The sequence below is a fragment of the Pipistrellus hanaki genome, assembly GCF_964339955.1.
Source record: "Pipistrellus hanaki genome assembly, chromosome: 18".
NCBI classification, from domain to species: domain Eukaryota; kingdom Metazoa; phylum Chordata; class Mammalia; order Chiroptera; family Vespertilionidae; genus Pipistrellus; species Pipistrellus hanaki.
This window is the reverse complement of record NC_140520.1, coordinates 14,618,161-14,632,926: the sequence shown is the minus strand read 5'-3', so window position 1 is coordinate 14,632,926 and position 14,766 is coordinate 14,618,161. Positions and strand designations below refer to the sequence as shown.

Below are 14,766 nucleotides of genomic sequence, written 5' to 3'. Positions count from 1 at the left end.
TTGGGGGAGTGGGGGGTGCAGGAGGCTGCTGATCAATGTTTCTAACTCTCTATCCCTCTCCCTTCCTCTCTGTAAAAGTCAGTAAGATATATTTTTTAAAACCTAAATGCAGAGATATGGGGATACGAGGGGAATTGGCCACACTTCCTATACAGGGGCAGATGTCCGAGCAATGCGCGCAGAGAAAGCTCCGCGGCTTCTTTCCTCAGTGAATGGAAGGGGGGTGGGAGTAAATGAGAGGGGGGTGGGGGTAAGTGAAAAGTGGGTTGGGGTAAATGAAAGGGGGTGGGGGTGAAGAGGACGCCCCCCCCCCCCAAGCCTGGGGGCCTCTGCCCCTTGTGCACACTCTCCTCTGGGAGGTCACCGCGGTCGGGGCAGGCTTTCTCCCGGCACCAGGGCCCTTCCCGGGAGATCGGCGACGCCCCCTCCCGCGGCCCCCGGGGGGCTCTCGGGGCCGCGCCTCGCCGGTGCGGGGTTGGCCGGCACGGCTCCACACACTCGGCGCCGCCACCGCCTCACGCACTAGCCCGCGGCCGGCCGGGCGGGGCCGCGACGTGAGCGTGCGTAACGTGCCCCCGCAGCGTGACGCACGCGCCCCTCCCGAGCAGCAGCGTGCGCCGGGCGGCGACGTGGGCTTCGGGGCCGGAGCGGCGCCGGGGGGCGGAGTGCGGGCGGAAGTCGGCGTCCGCCCGACCGCCGTCGGGAAGGGAGGGAGGCGCGGCCGGGACACCCGCGGGGAGGGCGCCGCCTCCTCCCCGCCCCGTCTGCGGAGGATGGAAGTGACGACAGCAGCCGCGGAGGTCACTTCCTGCTGGGGTGGATGAGGAGGAGCCGGAGACGCCGCCGCGGAGGAGACCGGACCGAAGACGGACCTTGCCGGGGAGAGGTGAGTCCTGGCCTCGCCGCCCGACCCCCCTCCGATGGGCCCCCCTGAGCCTCGGCGGGATCGGCATCCCTGGGGCCGGGGATGCCCGGCGGGCCACGTCCCAGCCCCGCTGGCCTCACCCAGGGCGGGGAGGAGGATCGGGGAGGGAGGGAGGGCGCCCGGGTGTCTGTGCGGCGGCGGGGAGCCAGGGCAGCGATCGTGCCACGGGGCTGGGGAGACCCTCCCGGGAAGCAAGCGGAAACGAGGCTGTGCGGGCCGCGAGCCGAGCCGGGAGCCGCAGCCCAGCCAGACTCAGTGCTTGTGCTTGCTTCACTCCTCGGGGGTGGTCGGCGCCGGAGGCAGGGCGCAAGGGGCCTCGGTGGGGTGTGCAGAGTCGGGGCGAGTGGCCCTCCTTGGACAGCGTCCTCCAAAGGAATGTATGAACCTCTGCAGAGGCGCCTCCGGGCTCCTGGGAGGGGAATCTTTATTGGGGGGGCGGGGAACCCCCGAGGGATCGGGAGCTGGGCTGTAAGGGGAGAGAGCTTCCCTGTCAAGTTATTGTGGCAGCGGGGTTTGGCCGAGCCTCGGAGGTGGAAGGCCATTCCTGCCGCCGGATAAAGGCCCTGCGATCGGACGGAGCCTCCCACCCAGGAGTCGGCGTCCAGGGCAGCTTCCTGGAGCCGCGGGGAAATGAGTGTTTTTCCTCCCTCATTGTCACGGAGATGGAAGCAGCTGGAGAGGAAGCTTCTGCCTCAGCCTCTGAGGCCTTGTTATTGTGTGTCTTGTGTGTGTGCGGCTGTGTGTCAGTGTTCTCTTCCTCTGGGGTGTTTATCTCATCCTCTGTCCCTTGTCTTACTGACGAAAACGTGCTGGTTTTCTTAATGTGTGTGCTGAGGTGGGGGGGAGGGGGGTGATTCAAAGGATCTAGAGGAATCCTAGGTTAGATGAAATTTCCAAGGCTAGGATTTTGTCTCCACTCCACCCTGAGGCCATTGAGGCACCTCCATTTCCTCCAGATCCCCGGAAAGGTGGGTGCCGAGGGCCTGTCATCCACCCTGGGGAGTAGGGAGGGTAGATCTGCCTCTCCTGCCCACCTCCCTCTCTCTCTCTCTCTCTCTCTCTCTCTCTCTCTCTCTCTCTCTCTCCCTCTCTCTCCCTCTGGCAGTTTCACCCTTCCCTTCTTTTTGCTAAAGGATGGACTGATACAAAGCTACTCGCTGCCGGGAACGGGAAATGGATAGAGGTGCTGTAAATCTGGACGGAGTGAATTCAGATCACACTAAGACTCCCTCCACCTTTTGGACAAAGGCTTTCAGAAATGCTTGCCTTCCTCTCCCCCCCCCCCCATCAAAGGAAGGAAATGTAAATTTTTTCTCAAAAAGATTTTGGTAATGTGTGTGTTTCTTGTATAGAGTAACTGTACACACAATGTGTTTACTCTCTGTATCCCAGAGTGTTTTTCAAGGAGGAGCGGGCAGTTTCTGACAGAGTTTTCCTTCTCCCGTCTCACATAATTCAGTAAAATAAATCAAAATCAGATGTTCTTTCCTGAATGGCAATCAGTTGTATTTAGATCCCCCTGCCCCTCTTCTTTAAACTGGTACATCTGGGTGAGCTCAAGCATATATATCTTGGCATCTGGACCTGTCTAGTAATGGAAGACAAACTGGCTTATTCTGGCTGCCTCTTTGGACCCATTTAACTGGTACCCTTACTTTCCAAAGCGCTGGTGGGGAGGAAGACAGCAAATATTAAAGATCGTGTTTCCCCCTAGGTAGTTTAAAGTCAGGTGAAAGATAATTATGGCCTTTGACCTGAGGACCATCATTTGATGACTTGAGGATTAGCAGTTTGGAGGTGACAGGTTTGAAAGAAAGAGGGGTTACTTAAGGAGGAAAAGATAAAGAAAGGAAGTTGGGGAAAGGCTGTGCCAGAAATCCTAGGAAGGTAATGAAAAGGTAATTGATGCGGCTTTATATTCTCTCAGCAGGAGGGTGAAAATGAAAGCGGGCTGTAGCATCGTGGAAAAGCCAGAAGGAGGTGGAGGTGAGCAGAAGTGAATCATCTCTGGTCTACTCGGAATGTCCCTCCATGGTTCTTTTTCTCTCCACTTGGGCTCTGTTCACAAATGCCAGCCCATGACTGACAGCCTCTTGGCTGGGTGGATCCTGCTAGGACAGTTGTAGGCTTGTTTCCCATGTTTGTATATCTAACATGTCTGGTCACAACATTTTTATCCCAGGCTTTAGAATCTCTCTTCTGTTAGAGAGACAGTTCTAGTCGTGGGGGTAAGGGTTTTCAGCTGTATTTTCCTAAAACATTCATTTATCTTTCCTGTTTGTTCCTTTTGGAACTTTCCTGCCTTCGTAGAAAGGAGGGGTGAGGTTAAGTACTGTATGGAAGGGTAAGAGATTAGGACACCTGGTGGCTGCTACCAAACTCTTATCAGATTTGGTGATTGTCTTAAGGGAAGGTAACCTCTGTGCTTTCCTCTCCCCTGTTGTGGTTAGCCCCAGGGTGTTGATAGCATATTTGCACAGCACTCTAGAGATTCTGAGCTTTGGAATGTTGAAGTCAGAGATAACTGGAATGCATGTACCTAGCTCCTGACAACTTTGATCTTGCCCTTTTCACATTAAAGGGTATCAGTTTCCTGATTGGGCCTATAAAACAGAGTCCTCCCCAGGCTCCCGGCAGATCCAGCTGTGGCACTTCATCCTGGAGCTGCTGCAGAAGGAAGAGTTCCGCCATGTCATCGCCTGGCAGCAGGGAGAGTACGGGGAGTTTGTCATCAAGGATCCGGACGAGGTGGCCCGCCTCTGGGGCCGCAGGAAGTGCAAACCGCAGATGAATTACGACAAACTGAGCCGGGCCCTCAGGTAACAGAAAGGATCCCCAAATCCATGGTGTCAGTAGATTGAAAGGAGACCGAGCAGTGTGATGAATGTTAGGGAAAAGGAGTATCAGGCGACAAGAGACTATATTTCCGAAGTGAATAATGTGTAGTTTTCAAATGGGAGCAGAAGAGCTGTTGAATCTCAGTAGCAGAGGCACAAAAGGAAAACAGGCGTATCTTTGGTTATACACAGGAAGGAATTCCACTGTTATTGGCACTGGCTTCTGAAAGACAGCCGATTCTGTTCTATGGTGGGTAAAAGGGTGTGATAAAACGTGGATTGTAGCTCATTTATAATCCAGATTAGTTTAGACTTCCCCTATTGGAAATCTATTAGAATTTCTCTTCTTTAGATTTTTCTGGAAGAAACTAGAAAAAGAGTGAAGCAAACTCATAGGAGGATTCGCTGAATGGTACTGACCTAGCTACAGTATTTAGGAACCATATCTGTGAGTTCAGTTGTCAGTCCATAAGTTGCTCCAGCATGTCCAGGATTGATCTATAAATTTTCTCAGCTTCTCTTTTCCACTTGTCAGTCTTTATATTTCATAACCCTTAGCCCTCAAGGGACCAGAAGGTAATTTATGACCCGTGCTAATGAATAGATGCGAGGCTAAAGGTTCCGGGTACATTGAAGCTCCCTGAATGAGGTTTTTCATTCTTAGTGACCCTGAATGTAAAATGTGGATGGCAGCTTTGCTGGAGCCACTCTCATCTCCTTTAGGAGGGAAGCAGGCCAAGTTCGGTGCTGTTTTCCAGATCAGGGTGTACCATTGTTTGGCCTGCCACCATAAAACAGTTCCACATTCCTTCATCGATGGCCTCTAGACTAGCCACATCAGGTGTCCCAAGATCCTTGTCTGTCCCCAGCTGGGTAAGGCAGAAAAGAGAAACTAGCTAGTGACATATAATGGAACAGGAAGGAAATGTACTATAGAATTGGAACTAGAGAAAGATGGAAGAGAAAGGTGGTTGGGGCTAGGATATGTGTTCAGGATCCTAAATGAGATTGTTTTTGTAAAGCTCTAGCCAATGATCAGAACTCGGTTGAAAATTGAATGAAAAGTAAGCACCGAGGTCTTCCAGCCCTAACCTTAGGGCAGATGAGCGAAAGAATGATAGTGATGTTTGCAAGTAACTTTTAGTGATTACCTAAGTGTACTAACTGTCAGTAGGTAGAAGATAGATTGACATACATTTCTGTTTTTACAGATACTATTACAACAAGAGGATCCTTCATAAAACAAAAGGGAAAAGATTTACTTATAAATTTAATTTTAACAAGCTGGTGACGCCCAACTACCCGTTCATCAACATTCGGTCAAGTGGTAAGATGCAAAGTCTCTTGGTGGGGAAATAATTTTTAAAAAATATATATTTTATTGATTTTTTTTTTTTTACAGAGATTTAGAAACATTAATGAGAGAGAAACATGGATCAGCTGCCTCCTGAGCACTCCCTACTGGGGATGTGCCCACAACCAAGGTACATGTCCTTGACTAGAATTGAACCTTGGACTCTTCAGTCCACAGGCTGACTATCCATTGAACCAAACCAGTTAAGGCTGGAAAGAGTTTTCAGAAACACTAAAATAATGTGACCCCTTGAATTGCCTCTGTTCTTGCTCAGGTATTTCCATTCATCTCATACCAAAAGAGTGATAAGCTCTGCAGCATCAAGATAAATTGGGTTTGGTTTGTTGTTTTGGTTCCCTTTTTTGCATATTTGTAATTTCCTAGATACTATTACTCTATCCTCTTTAGGAATGATGTTCTGTAGGTTTGTGTTGATCTTTAAGTTCAGGACTCAAGAGTTTTAACATTCTATCCAGTGACTCTTTCATAGATAAGAACCTGTTTCTACAAGCACTTCCGACTTTCTGTGAAACTACCAAACCTTCCCTTATCAAGTGAATATCATCAAAACCACAGCATCCTTGATCACCAAAGGGGATGTTCATATGTGTACAGTGAAAAGCAGTGTCTTTGATCTGTACCAGCAGCACCTCAGAACAAGACTTGGGGCCTAGTTGACCTCCTCTCAAGTGCAGCAAGGTTTCCCCTCTAGGATCTCTGGGGACAGCTTTCACCACAGCTCTTCACAGAGGTTTCGGGTCTGCCTCTCTCAGCAGAAAGTAGTCTCTTATAAGAGTGTGCTTGTTTGTTAGTACAAATCATAATCCTGCCCAATAAAACATTGTATTAACCAGTTTCTAACCAGCCATCAGCACAGTCTTTGTTAAGGCAAAGAAATCTAATTGTGTTTCTGCAGTATTACGACTTCTCACAGAAAAGTTGGAAACAACCTGAAAAATTAGAACGGGGGTGTGGCTGAGAGAATATAATGCTGAGATCCATTGCAGATACCTAATTACTACACACAACAAGTTAGAGCAGTTTTAGCTTGATGCAGCTATCATTACATTTCCATCTTATAGCCACTCCCTCCTGTCCCTGGGGCATACATTTAAAAAAAAAAAAAAGTATTGGAATGTATCTCTCTGATTACAACCTGTTTTCTTTCCTTGTGCCTGAGGGAGAGGCATTAGGAAATCAAACCTGTTCTAGCCACTGGAATTCCATTTCCTCTATTTTTCACTCTTGCTCCTTCCTTGTACATCTAGAGCAGTGGTTCTCAACCTTTCTAATGCCGAGACCCTTTAATACAGTTCCTCATTTCTTTTTTTCTTTTTTTTTAAATATTTTTTATTGATTTTTCACAGAGAGGAAGAGAGAGGAATTGAAAGTTAGAAACATCGATGAGAGAGAATCATCTATCAGCTGCCTCTTGCACACCCCCTACTGGGGATTTGCCTGCAACCAAGATACATGCCCTTGACCGGTATCGAACCTGGGACCTTTCAGTCCGTAGGCTGATGCTCTATCCACCGAGTCAGTTCCTTATGTTGTGGTGACCCCCAACCATAAAATTATTTTTGTTGCTACTTCATAACTAATTTTGCTACTGTTAATGAATCGAAATATAAGTATCTGTGTTTTCCGATGGTCTTAGGCTCTACACTCCCACTAGAATAGAAGCTATATGGGAGCAGGGGCTTTGTTTTGTTTATTGTTTTATCCCTAATGTCTAGAACAGGGCCTGGCCTATGATCCTATAGAGCCTAAGACACAGATATTTACATTTCGATTCATTAACAGTAACAAAATTACAGTTATGAAGTAGCAACGAAAATAATTAAGTAGGCACACCAGCAGCTTTGAAGAAGGTGCTGGTGTTCATGCCCTGCCATACCGCTCCCCCAAAAAAAGGCTTTAATGGTCTTGCTCTTCTGTCTTTCAACCATCCGTGTCCATTGCAAACTCAGAAGTCCAGCCGTTGGGTTACCTGGGATGGGGCATCCATCAGCCCTTGGGAGTAATATGCTTTTCCAAGGCAAGGAGATCTGGACTCTCCCTTTGTGAAGAGTCTGGTCTAGAGACCTTACAGTAGTAGCCTGGCACAACCCATTCTTCCCGAAGGCCTTGGAACCAACACTGATCCTCGACTAAGCTCGAGATCCTAATCAGGGAAGTCACAGGAAAAGCAGAGCAGTGTGTATTTCCTTTAGGCACGCTGCTTGGTTGTTTACTCCTGGATACAGATAGCTCCAAAGGATGTCATTTGTTCATAGAGCACTTTTACCCAGATAGACCAAATGTTGTTTCAGTTTAACTTTTTATGACAAGAAATACATTTATTGAACATACATCTACTTAACAAAGTTGCCTTAGTGTTTGGTGACTTATTTCATTCAACTCTGCAAAGTATATGTCTCAATGTAATTTTATAAATGATAAAATGAAGGATGACATCAAAGATAAAGATTGATCAGGGTGGTTTGAATAGTTACCTGTCGAACAGCTTCTTAGGAAACAAAACCTGAGAAATAGAGCGTCTGAAATTCACAATTTTTATTTACTAAATTAACCATTCTTTCTCTGGATTGAGACTCAGTTCATTTAGTCAACAGATAATTTAGTAAGCCCTAGAGACAGACAAAAAAAAAAAAAAAGAAATTTATGGGAGGGGCACTCTCCTCCAGGAACTTGCAGTTTATCAGGAGAGATAAGATATAAGAGGCTTAAAACAATTCAGAATGTGGAATGTGATCAGCACCCTAAAAGGAGGGCTGTTTGGATTTAGATCCTGGAGGCCAGAGAGATCGTGTCTAGATGGTGGGCTGATCCAGTTGGTCTGTTTTGATCGGTGTGTTTTTAAGAATGAGGCAATACATGCTGGTTGTAACCTATCCAAATAATACAGAAGTTCATGGAGTAAAAGTAAAGTGAATGTTCTCCCTTCCCCACAATCTTACTTTTAACAAATTAGTGGGGAGTATTTAACATTTGAATAGTGTTGAAAATACTTCTCCATGTAGTATCTCATTTTTACCATTAAAAGTGTCCTGTAAAATATTAAATATATTTTAAATACTTACTTACATAATAAACAAAAGACGATACAGAAGATACTAATAAAAGTGATAACCCCAAAAGAATTAAAAAAAAATGATAGCCAGTCAGGAGTGTGGGGGCAGGACATACCAGTTCAGACATTCTGCCTCCCACCACCACCCAAGTTGTTTATATATACCTTTATTTTGGAAAACTTTAAACCTACAGAAAAATTGGTAAAGTAGTGAACAGCCACATGTTTAAGTCTTGAGATTAAGTTGCAAACATAACACTTCACCCCCCTGTACTTCAGCATGGATCTCCCAGGTCCAAGGACATTCACCTCCATAACCACCACAGTAATATTACAACTCCCCAGGAAGTTTGTTGCTCTAAAATACTATTATCTAATATATGGTCCATATTCAAATGATATATACCTTTTAAAGTTACTACTTTTGAACCATGATTATTATCTAACAAATTACTTATTTTGAAAAATACTTACATGCATTTTGCTATGAGCTGATGCTATTCTAAGATAAAATCATTTAGGAGACGGGACCTTCTCACATTATGCTTAATGTTATTCAGTCCCTCAGAGCACACAGAAATGGGGATTTTTTAATTTTTTTTTTTACTTTTGATTTGATGTGCTCTTATAAAAAAATCAAGATAGAAAAGACTCAAAAATAATGGAATTTTTGCCACTGTAATAGACTGGGAGAAGAGAAACTTCTGGCCTGGGACCCTCGTGGCTCTCCTCAAACCTAACTGTAAGATTCAGTCGGTAGCTGCAGGGGAAAAAGCCCTGCCTTTTCTGGGAAGCATCAGTTTGGGAAATGCTGCTCTGACAGTGTTACTCCGTTACATGTGCCTAGAAAGCTAGTCTTGCGCACACCAGCAGCCTCCAGAGTCCTATCTGAGGGTGACTCCATTATACAAATAACAGCAGGCAGCTGTTTGGGAGTGATGCCTAACCACACTGTCTTATGCGCTTTTTTGTTTCTTCTACATCACCATACTTTAATTTATTTGGATTTTTCTTACCTTTTTCTTTGTCCTTTTTTCCTTCTCCCTTATCTCTACCTCAGAATGTGAAGAGCCCTCCTGACATCTTCAGTGATAGATATCGTTAATTTTTTCTAGGAGCCCAAAGAGCCTCTGAGGCCTTGGCTTGCAACCCTTCCTTAGCCCCTTTTTTTTTTATCAGAAGGGCCTTTTGGGAAGTTGAGAACTTGTGAGCATCTGAAGTTGACATGTCTAGCATGCTGTTGGTAGCTTAGAGCTTCACATTTTCCCAGGTGGCCTTGGTAGAGTGAGTGTTAAGTCCTGGATTTCACCCAGCCTTCTCCATGCTTGAAAAGTATTGAAAGCAGGTTTGGAATAGAGATCATTACCTAAAGTTTGTTAGAGAAATATAGATTTGGAGAGATTGAAACATTTAAATTTCTATATAAAGTGGTGATTGTATATCAGAATTGATAAAACATATACCCTAAGAACTTAATAAACCTGGTTTTTGTTTTAAAATCTGTTTTTATTCTTAGGACATGCCTTGTTTGTATCCATATATGTTAGGTGCAGGGTCTTTGGTCTTTTTTGTTGTTGTTGTTAATCCTCACCCAAGGAGATTTTTCCATTGGTTTTTAGAGAGAGTAGAAGGGAAGGAGAGAGACATCTTGTATTTGTTAAGTGTAAGTAAAAGTGATGGTAATGAATTACCAGACCTGAGGTAGCCTTTTGTCTTTCTTTCCTCCACAGGCGTGGTTCCCCAGAGTGCACCACCAGTTCCAACAGCCTCTTCCCGGTTCCATTTCCCTCCTCTGGACACTCATTCTCCAACTGGTGACGTGCAGCCGGGGCGGTTCTCTGCCAGCTCCCTGACTGCCGGGCAGGAGCTGAGTAATGGCACTGACAGAAAGGCGGAGCTCTCGGAGCTGGAGGATGGCTCAACCGCTGACTGGCGCCGGGGTGTGGATCTCATGTCCTCCAGGAATGCTGTCGGTGGAGGAGGGATTGGCCATCAGAAACGCAAGCCTGACATCATGCTTCCTCTGTTCAGCAGGCCAGGGATCTACCCTGACCCCCACAGTCCCTTCGCCGTCTCTCCCATCCCTGGCCGAGGAGGTGTCCTCAATGTTCCCATTTCACCAGCCCTCTCCCTGACCCCCACCATCTTCTCCTATAGCCCGTCCCCAGGCCTGAGCCCTTTCACCAGCAGCAGTTGCTTTTCCTTCAACCCTGAGGAAATGAAACACTACCTTCATTCTCAAGCCTGTTCTGTGTTCAACTACCACCTGAGTCCCCGGACATTTCCCCGTTACCCGGGGCTCATGGTTCCACCACTGCAGTGCCAAATGCATCCCGAAGAGTCAACCCCGTTTTCTATCAAGCTGCAGCCCCCACCAGCTGGGCGCAAGAACCGGGAGAGGGTGGAGAGCAGGGAGGACTCGGCACCCGTCACTGCTCCCACCATGGCGTCTGTGCCCCCAAGAATTAAGGTCGAGCCAGCCTCTGAAAAGGATCCCGAGAGTCTCGGGCACTCGGCCCAAGAGAAGGAGGAGCGCTCTCCGGAAGGGAGCACTGTGCCAAGCAGGACCACGGAGGAGGGAAAAGGCGCCATCTTTGCCCGCCCAGAGGCACCACCCGTCTGGCCTCCTGTACCCATGAGCACCCCAAGCGAAGAACCCCTAGAAGTGACTGAAGACAGCGAAGATAGGCCCGGCAAAGAGCCCAGTGCGCCTGAGAAGAAAGAAGATGCCCTGATGCCCCCCAAGCTTCGATTGAAGCGGCGCTGGAATGACGACCCCGAAGCCCGCGAGCTGAGGAAGGACGGCAAGTTCCTCTGGAATGGGTCCGGACCGCAGGGCCTGGCCACGGCAGCGGCTGATGCTTAGAACTGCAAGTGGATTGGGAGCTGTTTATACTATAATCACACACATGTATTTATGTAGCAAGATTTCGGGGTGGGGGGAGGGAATTAGCCGGTTTGATCATTCTAGTGGCATAGACTCGTATTTTTATGTTTGGGGAACGGGGTTGGTCATCTTCTGTTGTATAAATTAGGTGAGACATGAACACACTTTTTTTCCTGCTGGGTAGGACAGAGGAAGGGTATTGGACTGAGAGGCGAAAGGGCCTCTATTTCCTGTTGAGGCTGATACTTTCTGAACAAACTCCCAAAGGGCCAAGACGCTGTTTGGCCCCATGATGTTCAGGTTCCAGACTTCTTTCTTTTCTACTGTATTTATATATAGGAAAGCCATTAATGAGTTTATTTTGCTCGGAGAGTTACATATAAAGGAGAAAGGGCATGGCTGGCAGGTGAGAGACCATTAATGCTCAGTATTTGCCTGAGATGTTTCTTTGTAATTATTTCAGGGGGAGAATACGATATTCTCGGTCTTACTGGGATAGGGCGATTGGGGTGTTCAGATGTTGCTTTTTTTCTTCTTTCCTTCGTTGTTTGGCATTTTTTTCTTTTCCTCTAAAAAATGTTTTCAGGAAACATGAAACATACTGCCAGTTAGAGTGGGGCAGGCACTGAACCTGGCTGCGTGGTTGAGACAGTAAGCCATGCTATGAATTTCTTGGACTTTTCACCTTCATCTGTTAAGAAGCCATGAGGAGTTGTAAACTCTTATTCAGGGAGGAAAGAAGAGGGCAGGAGGAAGTAACCCAACGCCTTTACAAACAAAACAAACACAAAAATGACCTTTGTTTTTCCTTTTCCATTGTGGGTCTGGAGAGCCAAACCAGAATATGGCTGTAGCGAGTTCACGGAGAGGCATGACACTGATGAAGTTGTGTTTTTGTTGTCTGGCTCTCTCACCATTTTCTTAAGTCAAGCCTTAACAGTGAACATACTTTAACATGATACGGGTCTGTCAAACGAAACTTATAGAAGGACGTGAACAACTTGTCAGATAATCCAAGAATTTCAAAGCACCATTAAATTTTGAGCTAATATTTAGTCATCCTCTCTAGATGTTTTTGGGATGGATAGTAAAAAGGCAGGATTAAAGGAGTGAAAGGCAGATGATACCTAGAAATGCAGAAGGTAGCTGGGGGTACAAGTGGAGGCTTATTGAACCTGAAGGAATAGTTAGATAACGAAAGCAGCCAGATGTCAAAAGGCCTGATATGAAAGAAAGTTGGTGTCTGCCCCGTTGTGGCATTACCATTCTAGCCATACCATTTCCCTAGCCTATTCTAATATTCGTGATCAGTTGACTATCCTATGTGAGACTCCAGTTTACAGACTATGAGGAATTGTTCCATCAACTTCAAAGGGATGGGAAAGTACTGATTTTCTGTGAAGGGAAAGGATCCTGGACTAGAGGCAGAGAGAAGCCACAGCCAGCTCTGCATGCATGTGCCCATGTAACTCTAGTGTGTGGGAGTGTCTAATTGTGGCTCAAATCCCCCTGGCAGCAGGAAGAGAAGTAACTCCATATCTGAGAGTAGTAAGGAGAGGGCACAGGGATATTGTCTAGGAATGGAGAAATTCCTGACTCCACCTTAACTAAGAGAACTAGGAAGCATTGGAGGGTTGTCCTCCAATGTTGGCAGGTGGCTGTCCTTTTTTAAAGGAGAGCATGCATGAGGGGCCCAGGGAAGGTTAGAGCATGTGAGTGAGTTACTAGGTGGTTTGGGATGACAGAGTCCATCATGCAGATTTTGGGGGCAAGTGCCCTCCCCCTTGTTTAATTCAAATTCCATGAGTAACCTGTCTTTCCCTGGGAAAGGGACTGACAGTGGTCCCTAAGGACTCAGGCTTTGGTCAGGCTGCGAAGGGCTGTCTGTTCAAGGGATCTTCGGTTGGTTATGTTTTCATCAGTTACTTTCTCTGCACCTCAACTTACCTCTAATCGGAAAGAAGCCCGGGCATGTGGAGGAGGTATGTCTTCTTGTCATTGCCCAGTCTAACCAGGGAGGCTGGCTGGCCACCCTCCCTGCCCACTAGAGGGGAGGGCCAGCAGGTGTCGGTATTAACTCAGGAATAGAAACATGAGGCCTTTTAATAAGAGGGAAAGAAATCCATGTGCATACCTGTAACCCCCTAGAACCCAAGTGCCAGAATTCCTAGATGCTGCTTCTGTTTGAACAAAAAGTCAATGCTTTTACACTTGAAAAAACACACTCAAAAAATGTCCAATTCCATGGAAATGTTTTTGGCTTTAAGAAATTATTTGGTGTTTAACTGTTTCCTTTGATTGCCATTCCACCAGTAAATTGTTGGTCAATTTGCACTGCACACTGGGGTTGGGTGGAGGGGAGGGTCCTTTATAAATAGAGCCAAACTTGGGCTTGCTCAGGAAGTGGACCAGGGAATGTGGAGGTGGGTCTTCCTGGGGTGAGAGGGTGGGAGTTCGTTTTTCTCCCCTCCCTCTCCCCCCCCCCCCCCAGCCTGCTCCTGGCAGCACCTGTCACCAGCCTGGCACAAAGCCAGCCTTTACTTTTCTGTGAGCATCTTATCACTGTCCAACAGCAGATAGAAAAAAGGGGGGTAAAACCAGACCTATTTTCTCCCCCAGTTTTTTTGAATTTGCTGTGCCAAATGTTTAAAACTTTACAAATATGAATCTTGAAGTCTTATAATCAAGAATTTGTTCATGCAGTTTGCTTTTTTTTTTTTTTTTTTTTTTACTATTGAAAAGAGACAATAGTAGAGGTCAATCTTAAACAATTCACCAGTCCCTTCACCCCCTCTCCCCATTTTCAAGCTGCACTGCATTAAACCCAACTCACTAATACAGGGAATTTCTGCACCCTAGTCCTCCATGGGCCAAGAAACTTTCAGAAGCATTAAAAATATAGTTGTATTTCACTTCTCACCAAGTGGGTAAGAGTGAGTTGGCTATTTGTCCCTTTTTATTTATTCCATAATTATGTTTGTACTTTTTGTTTTATAAACAGTAATGAAATTTTAATTCTGTTAAAAAGAACTTTGATCCAGTCTTTTAAAAACTGTTCCATTGTTAGTTTCTTGTTGGGAAAAAAAAAGTTACAATTTAATTTGTTTTTAAATATTTAGGCATTTGAGTTATAAAATTGTGATGCAGGGAATTGTGAGATATTCACACGTGAAAGATGACTTCACTAGTTAGCTTAAGCAGAATAAAGTGTGTATATGTACATAAAATGTAAGTAATCTTAACTCCATTGTGCAGTGCCTTTTAGATGTTCCGCTTTCTATAAAGTCTTCAAATTTTTGCATATATATTATATATATGATGTAATGTTATAGAAATATATGTATAATATACATATTTTTTTCCAGGGGTATCTGATAGCTCTGTATTTTGTTATGGAAGTTGAAAGAAAAAAGTATTTTACCTCAGAAATTAAAGTTAAATAAAAAAAAAATACTTTTAAATAAATACGAGTGTTGGTGTTGTCGTTGACACACTAGCCAGGGTAGTTTAGCCAGAGGTTTTGCTGAGAGACTGTGCTTTTTATTCCTATGATATAGGTATCAGTATATAGTGAGAAGATAGGTCTTTTAATAGTTCTGAAGTGTCAATTTTCTTGAGTCAATGGCTACTGCTAAAGGACACAGAAGCCTGGGACACAATGTAGTAGGGAAACTTCTACCTCCAGTTTGA

At 45.8% G+C, this 14,766-nt stretch overlaps 1 protein-coding gene across 2 annotated transcripts; it reads left to right on the top strand.

The window, feature by feature from the left end:
- The first annotated feature begins 640 nt into the window (after positions 1–640).
- On the top strand, positions 641–14,067 carry LOC311612763 (ETS translocation variant 3). 2 transcript variants are annotated; one of them, XM_084865992.1, is made up of 5 exons: positions 641–886; positions 2,856–2,911; positions 3,507–3,744; positions 4,974–5,089; positions 9,920–14,067. In XM_084865992.1, the coding sequence occupies exons 2-5, from the start codon at positions 2,866–2,868 to the stop codon at positions 11,053–11,055; spliced, it is 1,536 nt and encodes a 511-aa protein (XP_084722118.1). In that variant the 5' UTR covers positions 641–886; positions 2,856–2,865; the 3' UTR covers positions 11,056–14,067. The 2 variants fall into 2 exon arrangements, with proteins under 2 accessions (XP_084722118.1, XP_084722117.1); XM_084865991.1 differs by having other exon boundaries at positions 642–886; positions 2,853–2,911.
- Positions 14,068–14,766: the final 699 nt, after the last annotated feature.